The sequence below is a fragment of the Eulemur rufifrons genome, chromosome 10 (assembly GCF_041146395.1).
Source record: "Eulemur rufifrons isolate Redbay chromosome 10, OSU_ERuf_1, whole genome shotgun sequence".
In the NCBI taxonomy this organism is placed as follows: Eukaryota; Metazoa; Chordata; class Mammalia; order Primates; family Lemuridae; genus Eulemur; species Eulemur rufifrons.
Window position 1 is genome coordinate 30,910,318 of NC_090992.1, and position 25,775 is coordinate 30,936,092.

General features: G+C 55.9%; 1 protein-coding gene across 4 annotated transcripts in view; it reads right to left on the minus strand.

The window, feature by feature from the left end:
- The window catches only part of SYNPO (synaptopodin), a 64,312-nt gene that overhangs the window by 11,233 nt on the left and 27,304 nt on the right, over nucleotides 1-25,775 (minus strand). For 2 of the 4 annotated variants that reach the window (XM_069483917.1, XM_069483918.1), the window contains exon 2: nucleotides 23,201-23,868. In XM_069483917.1, the coding sequence (XP_069340018.1) occupies nucleotides 23,201-23,597 (397 nt within the window). In that variant the 5' untranslated portion in view covers nucleotides 23,598-23,868. Of the gene's footprint in view, nucleotides 1-2,643; nucleotides 2,787-17,201; nucleotides 17,255-23,200; nucleotides 23,869-25,775 lie in introns of those variants that run through there. The other 2 variants (XM_069483920.1, XM_069483919.1) reach the window with 2 other exon arrangements.

Sequence of the window (25,775 nt, forward strand, 5' to 3'; positions counted from 1 at the left end):
ACAGGACACGGTCAGGATAACCATCCCTCGTCCTGCCAGTGTTTCTTGTGACACAGTTGCAGCAATAGCAGCTAACACTGATGTACTTACTGGATACCTGCACTTTACAAATACTGCTTAATTCCCCAAACAACGCTACAAAGCCCAGTGTATTATTATGCACATTTTATTCATGAGAAAACTAAGGCTCAGAGAGGTAAAGTGAGCAGCCCGAGGTCACAGAGCCAGAACAGAGTAGAGCTGGGTTCACACCTGCCACTACGTGAGTGCAGAGTGCCGGGCTCCTGGCTGGCTGGCTCCCACGCTGTGCGGCTCATAGAAGGTCCCCGTGTTTGAATGACCCAGACTGCTCAACATCGCTGCATTTTTCTGCTTACTCCTTATCTTTCTGTTTCAGTCCCATCCCCAGGCTGGCTAAAAAAGGCAATGGGTTTAGAAAATCCTCAACTGTCAGAGTGTGAAAGGCCCTCTGAGATAAGCTGGGCTGGGAGGCTCAGTGAGGGACGAGGTCACAGAGGAGGCCGTGGGCCAAGGACCGAGGTCTGCTGGCTCCCAGCTGGGCTCCATTTGCAGCCTGGGCTGCGCTGCTGACCCTCCGCCAACACCTCTCTGAGCTCGGAACCATCCCTAAGCTACTGTTCTGGGACAAGAGGAACAGCAGAAAAGGCCAGGAGGCAAGTGAGCCCTGCCCTCCGAGGAGAGCTCCCACAGCCCCCACCCCAACCCACAGTGACTCCACAGAAAAGGAATTCGGCAGGAGGTTTGGACCAGACCCAGCCAGCAATCCAGACGATTTTTGCCACCCTATACAAACAAAGCTGGGAGAAGGGGCGGCTTGGCCAATTACAGGCACCCCAGAGTCCGTCCTTTGTCTCAGGGCATGGGGGGGGGGGGGGAGGGTTGCAGCTCCATCTACAATTCCCCAGACTAGGGAACTGCCACCTCTGGCAATGCCCGAGCCAGCCGGTCCAAGATTGTGCTCCCTGGCGCCAGAGAGGCAGAAGATGGCTAAGGGCCAGAAGGACCTCACTGAGCCCTCAATCTGCCTGTCTGTAACCTGCACCTGTGCAGGTCACGATGCACCACCGCCCCTTCCCCCTCCAAGTCTAAGCCCCTGCAGGGCCAGGTTGGGGTGCTGGCCCTTTAAAGAGCCAAGTTGGACGTGGGTTCAGGAGCCCTGAAGCCAGGCCTTCAGGAGAGGAGCTGCCTGGGGTCAGGAGATCTGGGTCCAACAGGGTCCGACAGGGCAAGTCCCGAAGTGGAGGATGGGGGAGAAGCCCCGGCCCAGCTGTGACACCACCGAGGATCGCGATGGCTGCTGTGACCGCCGAGACCTCGCTGAGCCCCAAATGCAGTGCCGAGCCCCCTGTGCTCCTCACCTCGTTCAGTCCTCACAGCAGCCCCGAGAGAAGTATTGTTATTCTTCCCATTTTGCAGATGAAACCGGCTCTCAGAGAGACCTGCCCAGGGTCACACAACTTGGAAGTGGCAGAGCTGCAATTCAAAACTCAGCAAGTCTGGCTGCTCAGTCCCATCCCTTCACTACTCTGCCTTCCACACCGGGTCCCTGGAAGGAGGTACCAAGAGGCGCTCCGGTGCTCCTGGATGATGGTGGGCAGGGCCCTCTGCTTCCTCATCTCCTGATCACGCTCCTCTGCAGGGCCCTCTCCCCTGGAAACTCAGCTGCCTAGAACAACTCATGCGCTCTCCCTTCTTCCCCTCAGAAGAGCTGATAAACTCATTCTTACTAAGGTAGAAATGACTGATAGGGCATGAAAGACTAGTTGAGTGGAAAGATCACAGGGTTGGGAGTCAGGAGACCCCAGTTCCAGTTTGGCTCAGGCAGGGACAAGCCCTTTCCCCAACCCGTCACCCTCTGCAGGCAGCTGCCTGTTGTGCCCGTCACTGGGTCTGTGTGGACCGAGGCTCTGCAGGAGGGAGGGAGGGCAGGGGAAGGGAGGCCACGGGAGAAGGTCAGGACAGGGAGAATTCAAGGAAATGCTTCTTCACACGGCTGCCGTCAATGGGAGTGTCCAGGCCGGGGTGGGTGGGTGGGGTGGGACAGGGAACCAGGGGTAGGAACAGAGACTGGCTCAAGGCAGCCCATTGTGGCTGCCCGGGAGTCTTGGCAACAGGAAGGGTAAACAGGCTGCGTAAACTGCCCCCCTGGCGAGGTCAGGAAGGAGCCAATGGGTGGCCGCTGCACAACCTCTGGCTGAGCTGGGGGCAGGAAGATGAAGAGGCCTGAGTAATGGCCTGGCTACCTTGCCAGCCCCTGCCCCACATCCTCCCCACCGAAAGGAGGAAATGACACAGTCTCCGTGCCCTGGGGAGCTCTCCAGCCAGCCAGAGTCATGGTGAGTGCAACCTGGCTGAGGCCCGGCAGGCTGCCAGGGCTCCTCTCTGGAGCAGAGTAATCCGGGCTTAGGTGGGAAAGACCGCCGGGCAGGAGAGAGGACACAGAAACGGGGCGGGGGGGCCCCAGGCCGAGCCCCAGCCTCGCCACCCACAGGCTGGCAGAAGTCACCGTATGCCTCTCCCTTGATGGCCAGAGGGGAAACTGAGATCACAGAGGGGATGCCACATGCCCTAAATCACATACCCCAAGCCGCAAAGGCACCTCTGGGTGCTCCTCTTACTCACTGCAGCTGGGTCCTCCCTGCAGCCCAGCTTCCCCCAGGTGCTCTCCCCGGCCTGCAGCCTCGGTTCTCAGAGCGCCCGGAAAGGCAGCCAATCGCCTGGCTGACGAAGACAGGAAAATCCCACATCTACAGCAACACGGAGGAGCTGGATATGACTGTTCTCCTCCACAGATGACTCAGCCGGCTCTTTATCAGGAAAACCGATTTTGCAACAGCCTTTTAAATGGCCTCTCCACCCCCAGTCTCTCCCCCGCCAATCTACCCGCCCCACGCTGCCAGATTCATCTTCCTCCCCCTGGCTCCCCACTCATGCCTCTCTCCTGCTCAGAACCCTCCGCCGCCTCCCCAGGACATGGAGGAACAAGAGGAGAGTCCGCATCCTGGCATTCGAAGCCCCTGGCATCAGGGCCGGCTCAAGAGCGCACGTTACCCTTCCCTCTGTGCCCTGGGCAGTGGCGGGGGCAGGTCAACGGCTCGCGGTTCCACAGCTCCCCGTGGGGAGCATGGTTTGCACAGATCCCTGCTCCTGGACCCCTGCTCTGTCCAGCATCCTCTCCACGTGCCCCAAACCCCCAGCCTTCCCACCTAGCTCGAATGCCGCCACCCCTGACCCACCAGTGTTTTATCTGCACCGCTCAAGAACTTCATCGCTTTGCATATTACGCGCTTTAGTAAAAGTTACCTCTCAGGGGTGTGTTCGCCACATGCCAGGCACCTGACAGGCCCGTGCTCATTCACTTTCACAGCAGCTCATGAGCCAGCAGTACCCTCATCGCCATGTCAGAGGAGAAACTGGCACAGAGTGGTGCGGTGACTTGCTCAAGGTTGCACAGTCAGACAGAGGCAGGGCTGGGATTCAAGCCCAGGCCGGCCCAACACCCCATCCAGGGCCCATGACGTGGGCCACGGTGCCCCCTCCCAATGTTATGCTTTGCAGCAATCAGGGTCTGGGGCCTATTTTCCCCCACAGACTGCAAGAGCCTTGAGGGCAGGGGCTCCACTGTGTCACTTCTGTCGTCCTCCCTTCCCCTCCCCCACACCTGCCACAGGTGCTTGCAGAATAATCATGAAGTCCATAAGGATGACAGTAGCCAACATTTTGGGAGCACCAGATGCTGCCAAGCTTAGGGCTTAACCTGTCTTTTCTCATTCGATTCTCACGACGACCCACAAAGAAGGTTCTTTTATCCCTATTTTATGGATGAGGAAAACGAGGCACACAGAACTCATCCCAGGTCTCACAGCTAGCGAGGGGCAGAGCAGAGTTGGGCAGCCTGACTGATCCCAAGCCTGGGGCAGCGCCTTCCTTCTGGAAAGCTCCACCCGCAAAGCCCACTCACTTTCCCCACCCACTGCCCCATGCCCAGCCCAACTGCCGCTTCTTCCAGGAAGTCCTCATCAATCCAGACAGACTCCTAGATCAGTGCTCTTCCCCTGCTCAACCTGGCCCAGAGGCCTCAGAGCAGGAGTGGGGCTCGGATGAAAGAGCAGATTGAGAAAGTCCAGGAATACAGGGGAAGAAGGCTGGGCCTGGCCAAACTCCCGGTTTCTCTCTCCCTGCTGGCAGTGGGTCGGACCAGGCAGGGCAGAGATGGAAGGGAAGGGGAAACTAAGGTGAGGGCTCCCACGTCAGCCCAGGCCTGGCCTGGCCAGTACCCTGCAGGCCACAAGCCCTGCTCACCACTGGCTGTCCAGGGCCCTGCTGCAGGGTCCCCGCCAGAGGCCCCCGTCCCCCTCTTGCCTGATCTACTGGCCTAATCGCTAATTTATAAGCCGTAGATTTCCAGAAACTTGGAAACAGCAAACCAGAGAGGCAGGCCGAGCCCTAGGTATACAGCAACCTGGAAGGGGCCGGTACACAGAAAGCCAAGATCGGAGACCAGGCTCCTACCTCCCAGTCCAACCCTGGCATACCAGGCCTGCATTCGCCAAGCCCCTCCTGCTGCGTCACCCTCCCCCCAGTTCCCTGGAAGCCTTGGGAGTACAGAAGGGACCATCACACCCCACCCTCCCAAAGAAAACCCATAATCCAGGAGACAAAACGGGAGCGAGCCAGGGCAAGGAAGAGGTGGACTCCTCTAAACCTCTGCCAGGGCCAGGGTGTGGCCTGGGTCCCCTCCACTCATCCCAGGGCCTGGCACACTCTGGGCCCTCCAAAGATGCAGTCCTCCCGCTTCACCCTGTGCCAGCCTGGGGCCAGGGCTGGTCTCCATCCTCTCTAAATGCCCCAAGCGCCAGCAGATGCCATCACCCAGAAGGGGTTCATTGAGTGTCCGATAAATAAACTGCTGAAGGACGAGCACTCCCAGAATCCAAAGCCTCCCACCTTCACCTTTTGCTCCACCATTCACCCCTGGAGATGAATTTTAGATTTGTGTAGATCCAAGATTCGTCTAGACTGTAGAGTAGAGATCTAGAGGGTTGTTTCTGGAGGCAAGGGGGAGAAAAAAGAAGAAAGTAAGTTTGTGGGCAGAGGGAGATGAAACCTGAAATCACTAAGGAGGCAGAGTCTTTCATGAAGAGAAGGGAGAACATACCCAAAGAGAGAGATGAATTAGGGGGGAGCAATCCAGGAAGGCTTCCTGGAGGGAGTGACATATGCCCTAGGTCTTGAAAGATAGAGATGAAGAGTCATTCTAAGCAATGAGGACAGCTCAGCAGAGACTAGAAAGCTCAAAGTCATCCCCACCCCACTCCCCTACCCACCCCATACCCCAGATCAAGACCAGCTGGAGAGAAAGGAAACTTTGAAAGAGGAACACACCCACGGGGCTTGCCCAGGGGCCGGGGGTGGATGCAGTGAGCCAGGCCCTGTTCCACAGGGGCTGTGTCCATGGCAAGGCTCATGCCCGGAGACCAGAACACTGTGGTATCTGCCCTGGGCCTCTGGGTGGGTTACATAACTGCCCCAGTGCACGGGCCACGGAGCCAGCCCGGACCCTCCGCCCCCTCCGCCTCTCCTGCCATCTGTCTCGGCTGCTTCCTTCTTATAGAAGAGGCCACTGAAAGCGAAGGCCGGCACCCTGCGGTAAATTCCCCACATTCCTTCCTCACAGAAAAATAAATAACCACTGGAGAAAAAAACGCAGGAGGAATGATAATGACGGCCCAAGCGCTGGAGTCACAGCGCACGGGGTAAACAGCAGAGCCGGGAAGAGCTTTATTAGCGCTATTTCTCGCCAGGAGGCCTCAGCTCCAGCCTGGGGCTCTGGGACACACGGACCTGCCCCCAGCACCTCACGGGTCCCCCAGGCGGTGACAACCCTCTCTGGGTTTCAGGTTCACTCACATCTGCCTGAGAAGGCGCTGGGAACCCCTCAGTCCCGGCTGTGACCACTTGTGTTCCTTTTCATTACTCGAGTGGCTGCTTATTGAGCACTTCTTATGTGCAAGACGCTTGGCTTAACTATCATCATTTTTATTGTGTTGTTTTATTTATTTATGTATTTATTTGAGTCAGAGTCTCACTCTGTTGCCCAGGCTAGAGTGCCATGGCATCAGCCTAGCTCACAGCAACCTCAAACTCCTGGACTCAAGCGATCCTCCTGCGCCAGCCTCCTGAGTAGCTAGGACTACAGGCATGTGCCACCATGCCTGGCTAATTTTTCTATATATATTTTTAGCTGTCCATATAATTTATTTTTATTTTTAGTAGAGACGGGGTCTCGCTCTTGCTCAGGCTGGTCTCAAACTTCTGAGCTCAAACAATCCACCCGCCTTGGCCTCCCAGAGTGCTAAGATTACAAGCGTGAGCCACCGTGCCCGGCCTGTGTCATTTTATTTTATCCTCACAAGCTGTGAGGTAGGGAGTGCCAGTTATTCCCATTTTACAGATGAGGAAACTGAGGCTCAAAAAGGTTTCATGATTGGCTAAGGTTATCTGGCCAGGGAGCAGACTGTGGGTTTCCAGCGCCACCTCCTGCTCCCAAACCCATTCGGCCCTCCTGTCCCCGGCAAACAGCCCTCCTTTGCCAAATCCAATCCGAGGGGCTCAACAGGGCATCCCATTCAACTTGCTGGGCTACCTTTAGTCAATCCCTTCACCTCTCTGAGTCTCAACTTGCTCATCAGTAAAACTGGGATGATAACATCGGCCGAGCAAATGAGATGCCGAAATGACATAGAGTACAAAGTACTGTCACACCTGAGCGGGGTTTAACTGCAGGCTTTTGCACAAACCCCCTCTGCAGAACTCCATCAGGCTGGGCCTCTGTCTCTCTCTCTCTGTCTTCTCCAGCCGTCTCTGAGTCTGGTCTCCCTTCTGCTCACAGCAGGCACAGCCCAAGCCCATCACCCCCCACCCCCGCATCCTCTCTGCACAGGGGGTCCCAGTGTCACCTCTAGCCAATGTGCTGCAGCAGCGAGAACCGGGTGTGAACCCCAGGCCCCCCAGAGGAGGGCACCATGGCTCTGGGGTGCTGGAGGCTGCTGACCCTGCCATGCCCCCCCCCACACCATTCACCCCTTGCCAGGCATGTCTGGCCCCCTCCAGCAGGAGTCTCCTGCCAAAGGAGAGGCTGAATCCTCCAGTCCTGCCCTCCCCTTTTCCACAAACTACAAAAGAAAAGAAGACGGGGTGGTGGGGGGGGAATCAGGAAATTTAGGTTCAGGATCTGTCCTGTCACCATTTGGGTGAGACATTGAAGGAATCCCTGACCCTCTTCGGGCCTCAGTTTGTCCATCTGTTCGAAGGAGAGATTGGACTGGACCACTGACTCTCAGAGTGTGGCACGCCAACAGCTCTAGTAGAAGCAGAGAGGATTTTGGTGGTACCTTGATATTTAAAATCTTAATAGTTATGTAAATTTCAAATGTTCATTGGAAAAGGGGTATAATAAACACACCAAACCTGTGATCTCAGGTATATTACTGCTTAGGGGAAGGCCAAAGTGGATATTTCAGTAACAAAATTAGACAACTTAAAGAAAAGTAAATATAGGTGGCGCATGCGTTCACTCATTCAACCAGTACTTACTGCGCACGAACTAAGGGCCAGGCACTGTTCACAGCCACGAAGAGAAACCGATAAAAATCTCCGCTTGCATTCCGGCGGGGGAGCAAGACAATATATGCGCAAGTCAGTCAGATGGTAAATGCTATAGGGAAAAGTAAAGCTGGGGCCAGAGCTATACGAATTGCATAAGGTGGGGAGTGGTTTGCAAAGGTAACCATGGCAATCAAAGTCATCCTCACTGAGAAGCACATCTGAGCAAAGAAGTGAGGAAGGTGAGGGGGTGAGGCGCATGCATGTCTAGGGGAAAAGCGGCCAGGCAGAGGGAACAGCAAGTGCTAAGGTCCTGAGGCAGGCTGGTGCCTGGCGGGTTTGAGGGTGGTGCATACAACGTGGAGGTGGGACGTGAATAAAGAAAGTGGGTTCTCTAATGGCCTTTCTACCTCTGACCTTAGGAGTTTCAGGGATCTGCGTTGCAACCATTTGCACACACACACACACACACCCCTGCAACACACACATTCTCAATAGCCTCTTAGTGCTGGCGCGGCTTCAGCAGGCAGCAGCACATCCTCCTCTGCACATATGCCCACACACAGAGGTGCTGTTGCTTCTAACGCGCACTGCACAGAGCAGAGCATGCGCAGGCATGCGTGCACCCCCAGAGAGGGGGCAGGAGATGCACACGAATGTGTGCACACTGAACACCCGCAGGCACACGGGACTCGCGTGGAAGACTGGCATGGTGGATGTGCATCAGGTACACACCTTGTGCGTGGGAGCGTGCGTGTCTCCCTCCTGCCAGCCTGCCCTGTCTTCGGGTAACGGAGTCACCGGACGCCCCTTGCCTTGAGGGTCCAGCCACTGGAGGATGGCAAATGCACCAATGGTGTGGTTTCCGATTCACTTCTCCGATATCTCTGCCCCTCAGTCATAGTCTCCCTTTCCCAGGGGTACATTAAAATCTGCCACCTGATGCTCAAATGTCCCAGGGGATCTTGTTGCTGTGGAGAATGTCCCCCATCCACCCCTACTGCACTTAAACAGGATGAGCCACGTGAAATGCCTAGCACAGCACGGTACACGTTAGCGCCACTCCCGGCATTCTCACATGTCGCGCGGTGCCCAGCTTCACCCTTCCAGGGGGCCGGGGGGCAGCCCTAGGGTAGAAGGAAAGGACCAGACCCGGAGCTGGAGGCCTGGATTTTACTCTCAACCTGGTCTCCAGCTCAATGCGAGGCCTCAGGCAAGTCTCTTCTCCTTTCTGGCCGATCGGGAACTCACAGGTGCCTCAGAATCCCTCAGGGCATGTGGTCAAAATGCAGATTCCGGGGCTCACCCCCTACCCGGGGCCCACAGAATATACGCTTTAACAGGCCCCCTAGGGGTTCTGATGCGCATCCAGCTTGGGGACCCACTGGGCTTTAAAGCCCATGATGTTATAAATAAGTTTATAAATTAATACATAGGAAAATGCTGGAATGTATTCTGGCACATAATAAGAGTCTAATAAAATATATTTATATACATAATTACACATAGTAATTATAAACCATCCCTTAAATATGCACAACACTTTTATAGTTTTCCTAGCACCCTTCATTCATCAGAAATAGAGGCTGAGCAGGGATCGTTACACCATTTTACAGACTAGAAAAGTGAGGCAGAGAAAGGCCAAGGGACCTGGCCAGGATGTCACTGCATGCGGGGCTTTGGCTCCCAGCCAGACACCTTGGCACGGCTTCGTGAGATGTGCCGCCTCGTGGGGCCTCGTCTGCTCATCCCATATGGTTTTGACTTCCAGCCCACGGTGTAGCTGTCCTTCAATTCCAGGTTCGTGAAAACTCTGGATACACCCGACTTCTCCAGTAACTCAGGGTTCACGGAGAATGGGACGTCAGCCAGTTAGTTTCCTTCCAGCCACAAGGTCCCTCTCACTGGGCAGTGCAGGGGCTCCCAAAGCCTTAACGCTACATGCTACCATTTAATCTAAAACGGTTGCTTTTGCAGCAAAAGAAGGGTAGGGAAAAAATAATACATAAAATAAATAAAGAAAATGGTCATTTTGTTCTAGCCAATCTGAGTTCAGTCTGATCACTGGCTACGATGAGCCTTAGCAAGCCTTGTATATGTGGAGCCTCTGTTTCCTCCTCTGAAATGGTCTCTAAATTCCAACCCTGCTGGGTGACAGATCGGCTCTCACACGTGCAAATGCCTGGCGCCTATGATATGGCACATCAACTCTCTGGCTAAAGTGTGCGCTCCTAGAAGGCAGGAACCCCGTTTCATCCATCCATGCACCCACACCTTCTGCATGTAACATGTGCTCAATAAATATGGGCTCAACCGATGACGACATGAAATGACATGGCCCAAGCCGCTCTCTCCTAGTCCTAAGTGACCGTTGCATTTCATGATCCATTTCCCAGCTTGCGGGCGAGCGGCCCTGAGCTGGGATAGTCAGGGCCACAGGGGATGGGTTCTGGGTCCTGGGAAGTTGCCCGCCTGTCTGCACAAAGCAGACCGCCTGCCATGGCCGTGACAAAGGCCACGCTGGGAGGAGCATGTTCTGGGAGCCCTGGGTGTAATCCTGTTGACTCAGAGGCATAAATAATGCACTAATATGTTCTCTTCTCACCACCATGTCATGCTAAGAATAGCACCAGCTACTCTTTCAGGGATTCCAGAGGGAAGAGGGCAGGGCACCAAGATGGGGACAAGCAGGGGAAGGCTGAAAGACCCTGCAGATCAGAGCTGAACTCCACCTGCTCAGGAGCTCTCAAGGGGTAAAGGAGGGGCCTGAGAAGGCGGCCCCCTCCACCAGGCCGCTGCATCTTTTCCTCCTCCCTTCTGAACCCATCCTAACAAAGCCGTTACCCCTCCCCACTCCTGCCCCTCCTTGTTCGTGGGATGAATAAACACAGAATGGGTGGGTCCCCCCTTATGTGTTTTTTATGTAAAATTTTGGAGAAGAAAGAAGATTCTATAGATTTTTTTTTTTTAAGTTTAAAAATGACTGACCTAGAACAATGCTGCTCATACTTTAAAGTACATAGAAGTGACTCAGGGATGTTGTTAAAATGCACATTCTGATCCAGGAGGTCTGGGGTGGGGCCAGAGATTCTGTATTTCTAACAAGCTTTTGAGTGATACTGACACTGCATCCACGGGCCATACTGAGTACAGAAAAACTAGAGTATTTCCCTACAGTATAGGTAGGGAAACTGAGGCCCAGAGAGGAAAAGGGATGCGCCAAGAGCGTATAGCAGAGCTGGGCTCGAACACAAGCCTCCTGACTGCCATCCCAGGGCTTTGGCCCCAGAGAGCTTTGGTGCCTGGGGTGGCACAGGGGACAGGCAGTGGGAGTTGGTCCAGGGACAGGCCTTCCTTCAGCCAAGAAAAGGTGAACTTCTGGGGTGCACAGACTCCCACAAGGAATAAGAGGAAATAAGGATTCACCTGCACAGAGGTGCTCAGCTTGAGCGACTGCAACCTCCTGCCCAAGAACGTGTCCTCCCCAGCTTGCATCTGAGGCCTGCGGACCGTCACAGCCCTCCTTGCAGGCAGGATGCCGCAAACGAGATCCAGGAAGAGGACTCTGCCTTCAGTCGTCCCATGACGGCTGGACGAGGCGGAGGGGCCTGCGGATAGCACTCGCAGCCAAGGGAAAGAGGAAAAGAAAGGAGACAGGACCAGCCTCCCAGACCGGTACAGGACTGCTCCTCCTTCCTAGGATCTGCTTCAACCCCTTGGCGGGCTCCAGGCCCTGCACGAGCAGCCGCACGGCCCCAGGACCCCACGCAGTGGCTCTCCTCCCTAGGCTGCAGCCACGCTGGCCCTCCTTCATGAGCTCAGACAACACGCCAAGCACCTTCTCACCTCAGGGCCTTTGCACGAGCTGCTCTTGCTCCTAGAGCCCCTTCTTCACTTACCCTCAGTTGCACCTTCTCACCATACTCCTCACCCCCTGTTCACAGGGCTCCCGGGCTCTTCCCCACCCTCGGAGGCCACCCTCCCCCACCACAGCACCCTCCAGGCTCTGGTCAGATTTTTAATTCCATCCGTTTTGTTTTAACGTCAGCCTGCCCTGCCCCCACAGAGCAGGGACCTTGGCTGTGTCCGTGCCCGGTGCCTAGGTCACGGCTGGGCGATGTTGACTGAGTGGAAGAACAAATGAGTAAAACACTGCTCGCTGTACTCCTGCAAAGCCTTCCGCCTCCGTGATCCATGTGACCTTGCTCACCCAGAGTTGTACAGGACTGGGATTTGCAAGATTATCTGGGTATAGGCCTCTGCTCTGCTACCAGCTGAGTGGCCTTTGTAGTTCATGTCACCTCCCTGAGTGGGGTCTCCAGCACTGTTTGCCAGGTCTAAATGAGAGAAGAGATCTGGGAAAGGCTTGAAAGCTGTGAAGAGCTCTAATTGACAGCATTCCTCTGTGAATGTCTGCGGCCCAGAGAGGGAAAGGGCCTCATCAAAGGCCACACAGCCAGTGTGTACTGATGCCAGACCCCCCTGGCACAGCTTAAAGCCACCAGCTGAGCTTCAGGCCCACCCAAGCTCAGCAAGAGCACCATCTGCCTGGAGGCTGGGCAGGGGTGGAGGAGGGAGAGAAGAGGGTGGCTGGGAGCATCCAGCCTGGGGCCCAGAGCCAGGGTGGGGTGGGCGGAGCCCCCAGCAGGAGACCTGAGTGGGGCCTGGCAGCTGGGCAGGAGGGAGCCAACTGGCTCGGGCTGGGTACCGTGGCAGGCTTGCTCTCCATGCGCGTGACAGTCTATTTTTTAATCAGTACCCTCCCCATCCCCCAACTCTGTGTGCCCTCTCAAAGGGCCCCATATCGGGACTCGCGTCCTGGCTGAGGCTAGGGCCACCTTGGGATTAAGAGGAGGGTCCCCAACGTCCCACCTCGCCTTGGTGCCCACAAGTACTAAGCAGCCCTGAAGGCAGAACAGGAGGCCCAGGGATGGAGGGCGTCCTCCTGTCTGTGGGACCTTGGGCTGGTCTCTGGACTCAGTTTCCCCCAACTGTACAATGATGGGGGCGTGCCAGACTGCACGGGCGTTTATTACAGCTCAGGCACTTGGGATCCACTCAAGCTCCATGGCACTTCCAACGCCCACTCATCATGCCCTGGCAGAGCCTGCTGTGCCCACAGTGCCCGCAGGGCACACTTGATCCTCTCTGACCTACTCTCAGGGGCACGGGGGAGGGGAAGGAAAGAGGCTGAGCTGGTTCAAGGACCAACCTCAGAGCCCTAAACCTTAGACCCCGTGAGGCTTCTCCTTCCAGGACCATCACAGCAGCGATGATGGGGATCAAAGAGAAATACTGTGTGTTCCTGGACAAGTGGCTTAGCCTCTCTGAGCCTCTGGCACTCCATCTAATGTGGGAGAGACAGTGTTGTACAGCAGTTAAGCATGTAGTTTGGGGGGCCAGACTGCCTGGGTTTGAACCTGGCTACTTACCGGCTGTGTGACTTTAGGAGCTCCCTTAACCAACCTCTCCGTGCCTCAGTTTCCCATCTATAAAGTAGTGATAATAACAGTACTTACCTCATGGAGTTGTTGACATGTAAAGAACTTGGAACATTCGTGGCACATAGCAAGTAACAGTAAACAACTATTTTTCAAGAACCGTGGCTTTTATCTGTTGACTGCTCTTAGGCTCCAAGAGATCTTACCCTGGAGGGTCAGATGCGAGTGTCTCAGGTCAGCCCACTTTCCTGTCCGAGGGGCTCATCCAGCCAGCCCCTTCCTTGACCTTTGACACCACGGTGTCAGCCCTCCTGCTGGCCCCATGTTTTTGGTGTCTACTGACCCCAGGTAGCCCATTTCAGAGCAGTCAGAACTGAAGCCTGAGGCCTAGAGAACCAAACAATTTGCCCAGACCACCAGCCGGTCAGCTAAGACTGGAGGTTCAAGTGTCCGCTCCTGAGGCTCAGTCTAGGCCCGTTCCCACTGTGCTTGTGCCCATTCTCCCACCAGCAAAACCTGTTCCTGGCCACACGTCAAAAGTAATTTATACTGATATATGAGCGAGTCCTGAATGAGAGCCCATCTCCTCAAGGGCTTGCTATTTTAACAGAGATCAAAACACAATGATAGTATTAATAAGTAGTAGCTCATTTTTTAAGCATTTATCATCTCACTTAATTTTTGGAACAGCAGTACAAGATAGGGTCTGTTATTGCTTCTACTTTACAGATGAGGAAACAAAAGCCCAGAGAGGTTACATAACATACTTGGGATCTCCCAGCTAGCTAGCCAGGAGGGACGCAGGGGTCCAAGCTCAGAATCTGTGGATTAGCCAGGCGGGAGGCATTCCCGCAGAAAGTCAGGAGTAGACGGAATTTTGCTCCACCCTCAGCAGCCCTGGGAGGCCAGGCAGGGTCGGGTAGGGCAGGGTGTTCACAGGACTATGCTACCCTTCCACCAAGTGGAAAAGCTGAAGCTAGGATGGTGGAATTTCAGGCAGCAGCCAGTTGGTAAAGATTTCATTCTGGAGAGAGGGCATTTGTAAGCCTCTGGAATTACAGGGCCTGGAGGCTGTTTCCATGTTGACTCCTCCTCTGGCCACGCTGGGTGGCAATTGAGCCCCAACGTCCAGGGACAGTGCACAAAGGACTCTGGGCTCACACACACACCAGCCTAACTCAGCAGAGCCTCTCCACAGGCAGGCCCGGCCACCCCTCTCTCTCCGGCGGAGCAATTGGGGGTCTGCAGTTTGATGCCCCACAGGATGCAACCTACAACCAGTGCCCACCCCACCCCAGCCTAGCCCCTAGTTTAGAACATCCTCCCCCTCAACCAAATCCCTCCCGTTCTTCTAGGCCCCAGTTCCAGATACGCCTCCTCCAGGAAGCCTTGAGCACTCCTTTAAATACCATTCAGGTCTCCGCTCCAAAACCACCTCCTGAGAGAGGCCTTCCCTAACTGCTCTCCATCCTAACAGCATGGCTTATGTTTTTCATGGCTCTTTGCCCTTCTGAAACTATTTCGATGATTTATTTGCTCCCCCTTTTCTTGCCTATCTCCCCAGTTACAATGCAAGCTCCTTAAAGGCAGGGAGGGGTCTGTCTTGTTCACTACTATAACCCCAGTGCCTAAGCTCCCACCTCCCCCCCTCACTGCTAGCCAGGGACACTAAGGTTCACAGAGGGCAAGGGACTTACCCAACGTCACACAGCAAGTGAGTAGGTGGCAGAGGTTGGCCCAACACTGCAGCCCAGGGCACTGGCCTGTCGCAACCCCTCTCAGTTGACCCTCAGCTGGTCTATCTCGCCCCTGCCTCCTCACTACAGGGGGAGCCAGAGCCTGCAGGCCCTCGCCCCGTGCCCCTATCTGGGCAGCCCTGCCTGCTTCCCCTCAGTCCCTCCCTTCCTGGCACCAGCGGTTCTGATGAGCTCATGTCTGGAAGCCTGGGAGCTGCCCTGAAGGAAAAGGTGCCTCCCGGGCCAGGCCCAAGGCCTGGAGGTGTGTTCAGCCTTGTGGGAGGGCGGCCCTGGCAGGTGGAGGCGGTGTGCTGACCCCTGCCCAGCCGCCTCCCAGAGCCGTGAAGTGGGCTCAGGGAGACACGTCATCCCAGACGTGGGGCATGACTAGAGGCAGAGAGGAGACGGAAGGAGTCTCCTGTGCTCCTCCCCTCTCTCCAGATGCTCCACGGTCACCAGCCCCCTCCCCCTTACCAAGGAGCTGCTCCTTCCCAAGGAGAGGGGTCTTGCTGCCCACAGAATCACCCTGTGCAGATAGATCTCTCCCCCTCCTTGGCCTCAGTCTCCCCTACTCTAACATTGGAGATTGGGTAAAATGCCGACCGAAGAGGCCCAGGAGCAGCCAGGAACCAGGCACCTGGATGCCACAGGTTTGGGGTTTTTTTTTCCACCCTGGAGGGGAAGGGGAGTGGATAAGGGCCACAGCTGACCAAGGAGGGAAGGAGTTAAAGGCCTTGTTTTAACCATGTAAATGCTGAGTCCAACCACAGCTTAGTTTAGGTGCTAGTTGGGGGGTGGGAGGGAGCGGTCCCATGACTTGCAAAGTGGGGGCAGGCCTGAAAAGTGGGGGCTGCAATCCAAGCACAGCAGCAGCAAACAATTTGCCTGGGGGAAGTTCTCCGAATGTCAAGCTAGAGTGATGCTAGTCCGTCCCCCCGGTACTGATGGAGAAACTGAGGACCAGAACCAACCCAAGATCTCATATGGAGACAGAGGCAGGGACATTTTCAACTCCCCTGAGGGGTCTCATCTGACTGTCAGAGGTAATATGGTAAGTAGTGGGGGGACCACATCATCAGTTTACGTTGGTGGCTGTGACCCTCAGCATGGGACAGGGCCAGGTCTGGGGTTGGTGACAGGGCAGGCTGGCACTGGTAAGACTTCCAATCCCTTGCCCCAGCGCACCCTGGTCCTCCTGATCCTCATCCAATCTCACCCCCCACACACTTTCCAACACGACAGGGGGCAGGGCACCCTCTGGCTAGGCCTACAGCCACCACCAGCCCTGCTGTCCCCAGTGCAGTTGCCTCCTCAGGGGCCACCTTGCCAACCCTCTCCCCGGGACCAGAGAGAGCAAGGGGCTTGCTCCAAGATCCACAGCAAGTCGGTTCATTACAGTGCCACCTGCCACTCATGACAGGGTGGGGAGTGAGCAATGAGGTGCATGCTGCTTCCTACTCAGCTCTTGTCCCTTCTACACAACCTGGGCATGGAAGCCAGGAGGGTCCCTGTCCCCATCCCGAATAAGCTCATAACTTGGGGTGATGCCAGGGGAGGAAAGGACACCTTTTCCCCAGAGTCTTCAAAGAGGTGGTGCCAGGGCCCTGGATGGAGCCCCCCCCCCCCATTGCCCAGTGTAGTGCTTAGCAAGGAGCCCCACCCTCCACTCACTCCACCTCTAGGGCCTCGCTTCTCACCTCAGCAGGCGGGACAACAGCAGGGGCGTCGTGATGTGAGGCCGTGATGTGAGGCCCTCAGGACATTGCCCCTCTCCCCAAGGTGCTCAGGAAAGGCCTTAATTTGCCCCAGGTGGGGCTTGGGCCAGGTGGTCCCGCGATGTGGCAGTTTGGTATCCTGGTGTCCCGCCTGCACAGCCAGCCCCCCGCGCCCCGTGGCCCCACCCGCGGGAAGGGGGGCACGGCCCAGCACACTGCGTTCCCGCTGCCCCCACAGCCGCCCATGTTGGTCTGCCCCTGGCAGAGCCCAACCTGCCGTTTTCCTGGGTCAAGCCGTTCCGACTTTTCCCAGAGCGGGCTGGGGGGCACAGACCCAGGACTGTTGCCACTAGTGAGCCCGGGGCTGCCTTGTCCCCTGGTCCGCTGCGGGAAGGGGCGCAAGCGCCGGAGCCCCCGAGCAGCCCGAAGAGTAGATTCCCGGTGTCCGGGCTTCCCCCCCGCTCCTGAGCTGCTCGACAGCCTCGAGATCCCTCCCTCTCCCCTACAGGTGGGGAAACTGAGGCCCAGAGTGTAGGCGCGACTTGGCCAAGGTCACCCAGCAAGCTGGGACAGGAGCCCAGATGTGCCACCTCCTCCTGGGCGGCGCCGCGAACGGCGCAGGTGGGAAGGGGCGAGGCTCGCGCGGCGCCCGCACCCCTGCCAGGCCAGCGCCCCTCACTCACCTCCGGCCGCTGCGCGCGGTCCCCCAGCTCCCGGGCGCCGCCGCCTCGGCACACCTGGCCGCGTCCGTCAGGGCGCCCCGCCCCGAGATCCCCGTCACCCGCGCCCCGCGCCAGGCATCGGCTCCGCGCCCGACGCCCCCTCCTCGCCGCCACCGCCACCGCCACCGCCACCGCCGCCGCCGCCGCCACCGCCTGGCCGGCCACTCCAGGACCCGGGACCCGGAGCCTGGAGCGCGGGGCTGGCGGGCGGGCCAGCCGCGCTCCTGTCGCCTGCTCCCCGGGGCCCTAGCGCCGCCCCGCCCGCCCCGCCCTGGGGGTGCGACTCCCTCCTCACCGGCTCGGCCTCCCGACTCTAGGCGGGTCCTCCTCTCTCCGTCTTTCCTCTCGCCGGGCCTGACTTTCTGCTGCCTGGTTGTCGGTCTCTCCGTTTCCTTATCATTTTCTGTATGGTCCGTCGGTCTGTCCCTAAATCTTTCTGTTTTCTCTCTCACCCAGTTTCTTTGTGTCTCCCTCTCTTTTCTCTATTCTTCCCACTACCCCCTTTTAAATCTGCCTTTGTGCTTCTGTCCCCATAGCTGACACCACCTCCCACCCCACCCCCTGTGTCCCCTTTCTTTCCAGACCAGGATGCGGTACTCCCTCAGGCCCGCCTTCACCCCATTTCTCAGCCCCAGTGACTAGAATAACTGTCTCTCTTGGTAGGACTCGGGCAAATGGTGACCGCAGAGAGTTGGCACCTCCCCACCAGCCTGCTGCCATCCCCGGACTTAACTAGTGGGCCAGCAGCAAAGGGTGGCGTGCTTTTCGCTGAACAAATGCCGTGCGGATCTAGTGGGCAGAGCCCAGTGGCCGTGGTCGGGGTGCGTGGGAGTCTCCCGGGGATGCTGTTAACAGGCCAGATCCCCGCAGTCCAGCGCCCCCTCCCAGGGGGCAGTTGGTGGGCTCAGGACAGGATGCCAGGCATCAGGACTGATGCCAAGTACTCTCCACAGCCCTGATCATTTTGAAGCAGAACCACCCTTGGAAACATGCTGGGTTTTCACCCAAGTTTCCCGTGGTTCCCCACCCCTCCAATCAGGGTGGTTCCACTTTCATCTGTCTTCTATATTAAGAGTTCTGGGTTTAGAGCTCTGCGACAGGAAGTTAGAAATGTGCTGGTGTAAGCCCGCCCCACTCAAGGTTTTGTGAAACACAGACCTGCAGGTGGCCTGGGTTTGGGGTGCCCCCTGTCCCCAGTGGGCAGACTCTGAGTGCAGGAAGTCAAGTGACAGAGGGGAAAAAAACCCCTGCCAGCTCCCATCCCTCCGCCTGGCCTCATGAGCTTCAGAGAGTCTCTCTGACCCTGTGGCTGCGCTTGTCCTATTGTGCTGGGAGAGGGGCTCGAGAGGGGGTCCTGGCGGTTGGCACCAGGCAGGGTATTGCCTACCCGGAGAGCGGAGAGCGCATGTGCTGGGGAAATGGCTGCAGCCCAGCCTGTGGGAAACCAGGAAACTGTGTGGGTGAGAGGGAAAGAGAGAGAGAGAGGCTAGGATTACTGTGTGGGTGGCATGAGAGAGAAAGAGATGGGAAAAGAAGGGAGAGAAAGTGGTTCAGCCTATACGTAGGTGTGCGACAGTGGGCGTGCAAGAGTGGCTGTGCCTGTAGGGGAGAATGTGTGAATGCAAGAGAGATTTCAAAGTGTAGGTGTGTAGCAAAAGAAAATGGAGAAAAGAACATGCTTTTAGCCTGTATCTATGGGAGGGAATGTGTGTGCTTATATGAGAAAGGATGCACATGTCTGCTTGTATGTTTTTGGAACTGTAGCTCTGTAAGCAAATCTGAGACACGTGCCCACGTGTGACAGGCATGCAAGGGTGAGGGGGCCTTCGGGAGGGTGTGTGACGGTGCGTACCCCATGCGTGGATGTCTGAGTGTCTGAGGGCATCCACGAGTATGCAGATGTGTGAGTGCATACATGTGAATGTTTGCATGAGAAGGTGGCGTCTACACAGTGTGTCTACATGTGTGTTTAGGCATGTGGGCGAAAGCGTGTACATGTGAGTTCACAGCGAGGTATATGTGAACCTGTGAGCAATATCCCTTGCCATCATCCTCCTGTCACAGTGACTGTGGAGTGGGGGAGTGGGAGGGGCAGTGGGCAGCCTCCTGCCCAGCCTCCTGCTCTGTCTGCCCTCTCTCCCACAGCCTGAGGAGCAGGGGCCTTGTCCTTGGCCCAGTGACCACTGGCAGCTCCTAACATGGGCACAGTTCCTCTGCCTCAACAAGACATGCATGACCAGGGACAGGGCTCATCTGACAACACAGACCCACACTCCATCCCCAGCCGGAGGCTCAGAACCGTATCCACTAGAGTTGGAAAGGCCTCTTAATGCTCTAGACGCCCCTGACCCCCAATAACAAATGGTCACCGGCAAAGGAGGGGCTGGATCAGCGGTGGGCCCCAGGTGTCCCCAGCACATCTGAGGGGGAGGGAATGTGGCTTGGCAGAACCTCCCACTAACTGCCAGAGCCTGAACAACCTTTTTCCAGCCCCAGGTGGGTGGAAGAACACAGCCTGCTGCCTGTCGCCATGGAGACAAGGCAGCAGAGAGGGTGATTAAAAGCATGGGCCCAGACCTCCCGGGGTTCAAATCTCCACCGGCAGGCAGTGAGACTTTGACAATCCACTTAAACTCCTTATGCCTTAGTTTCCTCGTCTGTAAAACAGAGATAAGGGAAGTGTGGACGTCACAGGGTTTTTAGAGGATGAAATGAAGTAATCCCTGGCAGGTGAACTGGGATACAGAAGCCCTGGATTCTAGCCCCAGGTTTGCCATCAACTTACTGTGTGACTTTGGAGAGGTTGCTTGCCATCTCTGGGCTTCAGAGTCTCCATCTGCACAATAATCTCAGTGAGCCCTGCCAATCATGACCAGCTTTGTGGAGATGGCCACAGTGTGGGGCTCTCTTGGCAAGCTGTAGGTCAGCTAGTGCCGGCTGAGGCCTGATGAGCTACATGACACTTTCCTTCCCACATATATTCCCCCAAGTTGGCAGCAGGTGGTGGCAGGAAACTGGAGCTGAGCTGCTGCCCACCTCATCTTTCCGTACCCCCTGCCCCTCCAGCCTGCCAAGGACCCTGTTCTACCCTGCTCAGCCAGTACTCAGGCCTTAGAGAAATGGCACTGGTACCCACTGACCCCAAATAAAGATCTCTTTGGTGCCCAAGGCAGAAAATGCCATGGCCCATACTTCAAACTGCCAGGGAGCCCTCTACAGAGGCAGGCGTAATTGCGGAAGGATGGGTGTAATTGTCTGAAGATGCTTATAATCCTCCGGCGTAATGGGAGGAAGCTTTAAGAGGAAGTTCTAATCCACTAATAACCTGGCAGCCCACAGGCTTCTTCCCTCCGGATCTCCGGGCAAAGAGAAAGGACTCTGGCCACTCCCTTTCCCAAGGGAGCAGAAAGGCCAGTGTCGGCTCTGACCCAAGACCACCCAGATTTTGACTCTTCTGCAAGACCCAGCTTCCCTCCTGCCTCCATCTCCAAGAAGTCTTCCCTGTCCATTCCATCCTTCTGAGGTCACTCCCGTGCCCTCTGTCCCTAGAAACATTCAGATAGGAACTGGATGGCCAACTGGCTGGATGTTAAAGAGAGGAATGAACCAGACAGTTCAACGCAAGAAGAACACGATCGTAGTCTCGGCTCTGGCACTGCCTGTGTGACCTTGAGCAGAAGACTTAAATCTCTGAGCCTCAGTTGCCTCGTCTGTAAAATGGGGGAATAATACCTGCCTTGAAGGTTATAGTACAATAACAAGAGTAAGATTCTATCAAATGACCTGCCAACAGGGTTCATTAAGGTAGTCCCTTCTCTCCTCTCCATTCATGTTCTCTTTCACTCCAGGGTGTCCCCAGACAACACTTTACCCTTACAACTCCAGAAGAGAGTGGTGGCTAAGAGCACAAGCCCCATGTTCAAAAACTGTGACTGTATCATGACTTAGTAGCTTGCCAGCCATGCATCTTGGACAAGTCACTTATATTTTCTGAGCCTCAATCTTCCCATCTGTGTAATGGAGATAATAGCAGTATTCCCTCATGGCGATTGCTATGAGATTAAATTAAATGAAAAGTGTAGGCTGGGAGCAGTAGCTCATGCCTGTAATCCTAGCACTCTGGGAGGCCAAGCCGGGAGGATTGTTTGAGCTCAGGAGTTCGAGACCAGCCTAAGTAAGAGAGAGATCCTGTCTCTGCCAAAAAGAAATTAAAAAAAGAAAGCTCACCCAGGTGTTGTGGTGCAAGCCTGTAGTCCCAGCTACCAGGAGCTGGAGGTTGCAGTGAGCTACAATGACACCACTGCACTCTACCCAGGATGATGGAGGGAGACTCTGTCTCAACAAAAACCAACAAAGCAACTGAACACCCCTCTTCACAATCCCCCAATTCAATAAATAAATACATAAATAAATGTAAAGCTCTTAGCACCGTGGTCTTAGCACGTAAGTGCTTAACAAACAGCATCAGTCATACTGGTGAACTGATGATAATTTAAGTTAATTATCAGCATCCCTCACATATTTATCTATATTCCTCTAAAATTTCCAAAACACTGCCACGTCTAAGATCGCTGCAACTTCACAACAGCTCTCTGAGGTAGACAGGACTCATGTTTTAATTTTCTTTTCATAGATGAGGAAACTGAAGCTCGTCAAAGGAAAGGAAGGTGCTAGGGGTTGGCTGGTCAGCATTGGGGTCTAGAACCAGCGTCCGTGTCTCCTGACTCCCAGCCTCAGTCTGTGAGAGGGGAAGGGCCTGGGGGCTTCAGGCTCTAAGAGACCCAGATTTGGGCTGACTCTGGTGTGAGGGCCCACTGCCAAGTTCAAGACTGCTGAGCCTCTCTGAGTCCTCCTTCTTCCTGCCCCAGGGGCACTGAAGGTCCCTCCTTGCTCCCGCCCAGCTCCCTGTGTGACCCAAGCCTGGGGGCGGGAATGGTGGCCATGGGGGTGATCAGAGCCTGAAGAGGCTTATTTCAGAGAGAGGAGTGGGCAGGAAGGTTGGTGAGATGCCAGCTGGGCGTCAGCGACGCCTGCAGAGAAATGAAGTGTTCCTTCAGTTTCCTGACGCACAAGCACTCCCAGGACTGTGTCCCCCGCACGCCCCGCACCCCCGGGCTCTGCTGGCAGCGGCTCCTGCCTGAGCCAAGCGTGGCCCGGCTCACGTCCTCCCCATCTGGACCCACTTCAGCGTTTCCATGGGCCTGGCGGCGGAGGTGATTCAGCGTGGCCTTCCCTGTCCCGCCCCGCTCCGCGGACTCCAGCCGCCTGCGGGAAAATGATCATCATTCTCCCTTCCCAGCTCTCCCCACGCGCTGTCATTGGATCTCACTGCAGCCCAGGTGGCATGGGTCCTGCCTTTGTCATCTCTAACAGATGGGGAACCGAGGCCTAGGTGAGGAATGTGGGCCCAGCTCAGCCACTAATGTGCCCAGTGACCTTGAGCAGTCTCTTCCTCACTCTGTAAAATTGAGCGGTCACATTAGATCAAAGGCTTCGTCTCTCCCTCATAAGCGCCACGAGTCAGTGACCATGTCTGTTTTGTCCCCTCAGTGCTGCGTCCCCGGCACCCCCGAGTAGGCGTCACTCAGTACATTTACTAAGGATGTCCTGCCCGTCGGTCGCCCAAGACTCCACGGGCATTTGCTTCCACTAATGATTACAGGGCACATGAGAGATGGACCCTTTTTTTTTTAAACCAAGCAAGCTAAGGTGGCTCTGTCTCACCGCCTTCTCACGTGCCCTGTTTAGCAGAGGAAGGCGTGGGGTTAGACACGGTACAGCTGCAGCCGCGCTGCGCTCACAGCCGCTCCAGTCTCTCTGCAGCTGTTGATCTGGGCATGCCCGTGGGACCATGATGGCTTTTATGTATCATGGGAAAATGTGGCAGGAGCTCCTGTGTTAAGGACCCATGGGGTTCCCTGTGACTCTGGCAGTCCGGGCAAAAAGAAACACAAGCTTACCTGGTTTCTGGGCTACCCTGGGCCCAGGCCCAGGGCTGGGGCTGGTCGGTGTCACCTGCCGGGCCTTCGCCACATCCTGGTCCTGGCCAGCCCTGTCTTGCTGCGGCCCCCCTTGCACCTCCCTGGAGCAGCTGGGTGGCTGGAGGTCCAGGGCTCCGGGCAGCTGCGGTGACCCTTGGGTGGCTCTGCAGGCAGAGTTGTCCCCACTCCTGCTGACCACCTCATCCTCTTCCAGGTCCATGAGCCCCGCCTCTCCCTGCTGGCCCTCCTCGCCGCTGCTCTCCTCGGCCTCCAGAGCCAGACACCTGTAGCTCCCGTCGGGGATCCGGAAGGCGCAGGGGGCGGGCCTCCCTTCGCTAGGCCCAAGGGGTGGAGGTGGCAGGTGAGGGCCCAGCATGGTGCTGCCTCTCCCCAACGATGCGGAGAAGCTGGCTCCTGGGCCCGGGCAGGGCCTGGGCCGGGGCACCTGTGTGACACTGGTCTCTGCTCCTCTTGGGGGGGTCTCCTCTGGCTCTTTGCAGCTTTGCCTTCCTCTGCTGAGTCACAGAGTTGGGGTGAGGTCTGGCTGAGGGGGAAGATGAGTCCTCCTGGGGCTGGGTGGCGTGGTGGACCTCCAAGCCCTCCTTCTTAACCCAACCCGGTGTGCGAGACCCTTCAGGGCGATCTGTCTGCACAGGGAGAAAGGAAACGGCACATGAGACAGCTCGCTGGGTGTTCCCGGCTGAATTTCTGAGACCTGCCCACTCTCAGGTGACTCTGAGAACCGGCTGGGGTTTGAGGTACAGGTCCCACACTTCCACAGCGTTTCCCAAGCTTCAGTCACTCAACATCCCAGAATTTCACCATATTCTTATGCTACCTGAAACTTTATTTACTTAATATTTTTCCTTTAGTCAACTTTAAATAACTTACTTCTATTGCTTTAGACTTACCTTAAGCAATAATTGCAGGAAAACCACAAGTATATTGTGCTAAGTCGTTTTCCCCCCAATGCACATTAAATAAACATCAAGTTATTTAAAGATACTTATCTGGGCACCCCCTAAAAAGAATTCTGTCCTGGAATCCCAGGAATGGGGCAGAAGAAGGAAGAAGGAGGCTGGGCACCTAGAGAGATGGTGCCCAGGCTTTGAGTTAGAATCCCAGCCCTGTCACTTGTGTGGCGGTCAGCAAGCCGTACGACCTCTCTGAACCTCCACCTCCCCATCTGTAAAATGGGTATTGTAACAACTCCCACTTACTGTTGCACGGAGGATTACATGAGAAAATGCATGCAGAGGGCCTAGCACAGTTTCTAAGCCCTAACTTAATACATATTGGCTATTTCTTTCATTCCACAAACATTTCTTAAACTCCTATTATTATATTTCAGATACCATAAAAAGTCCTGGGGACATAGTGGGGACTAGAGATGATATGGTACTCTGGCTCATGAAGCCTTAAAATCTGGTGGGAGAGCTGTTAATGATAACAAGAACAAAAATAATATTAGGAGGATTATTTATAAATGTTAAGATTGACGATGATCAGGGAGAGAGGGGATGGAGGCTTCCTGCAGGGGCTGGTGGGGAGGGGCGCATGGGAGAGAGACTTGGGCGGGAGAATTGGCTGGGCTCGGAGGCAGATGGAGAGTGGGTGTGGAGGGAGAGGGAGGAGTCTCCGATGCAGCCCAGGCTCCTAGCTCTGGTGACAGTGATTTTGTTAATAGAGATCAGGGATAAACGGGAAGGAGCAGGTGTTCCGTGGAGCAGGAGGATGCGTTAGGTTTTGGATTTCTGGGGGAGATGAGCAGCGGGCAGTTCCACGGGGGGCCTGGAGAGCAGGGGAGGGTGCCAGCTGGGGACAAAGGTTTAGGAATCATTTGTGGAAGCATAGGGTGGGGGTGGACGAGATCCCCAGGGTGGGCGGGTAGCGCTTAAGACAGAGCTCATGGCCAATTACACTTGGGAGGAAAGCCTGGAATTAACAGATCTTACTTAAAGACTGGATTTCACCACTGCTTAGCTGTGCGAACTCAGGCAAGTGTGAACTCTCCTAATCTCGTTCATCCTATTGCAAAATGGGGAGAGAAGTACCCCCCCACCCCCACCCCACACACACTGGCTTCCCATGGGCAGTAAGAATCCTGAAAATTGTGAAAGTCTCTGGACACGAGTGACCCCAGGGACTGGACTGACCTCAGCCACTGTGGTCATGCCTCCGCCCCCAAGCAGGGGTCAGGCACCCTCTAGCCCAGCGGGCTGGTCAAGGCCCAGGCTTCTGGTTGGGGCTGTGTCAGGAGAGTGCGGTAGGCGGGCGGAGAGATAAGCGCATTACCAGGCCCCGGGGCAAATCAGAGCCAACCAGGGGAAAGGCAAACAAGTGACAAGCGTCAGGATCAGAAAGATACCCTGGCACCTGTTCTATCAGCCCCAGCTTGGCAGGGAAATCAGGGAAAAAAGCCCACCTTCTGCCCCGGGGGGAGGAAGAGGAGCTCACAGTACTGAGTACTTATTTCATCCTGGGCTCCTCACTCGGGTTATTGCAGCAAGTTCTCGAAATAACCCCATGACAGCAGTACCTTATTACTGTCCCA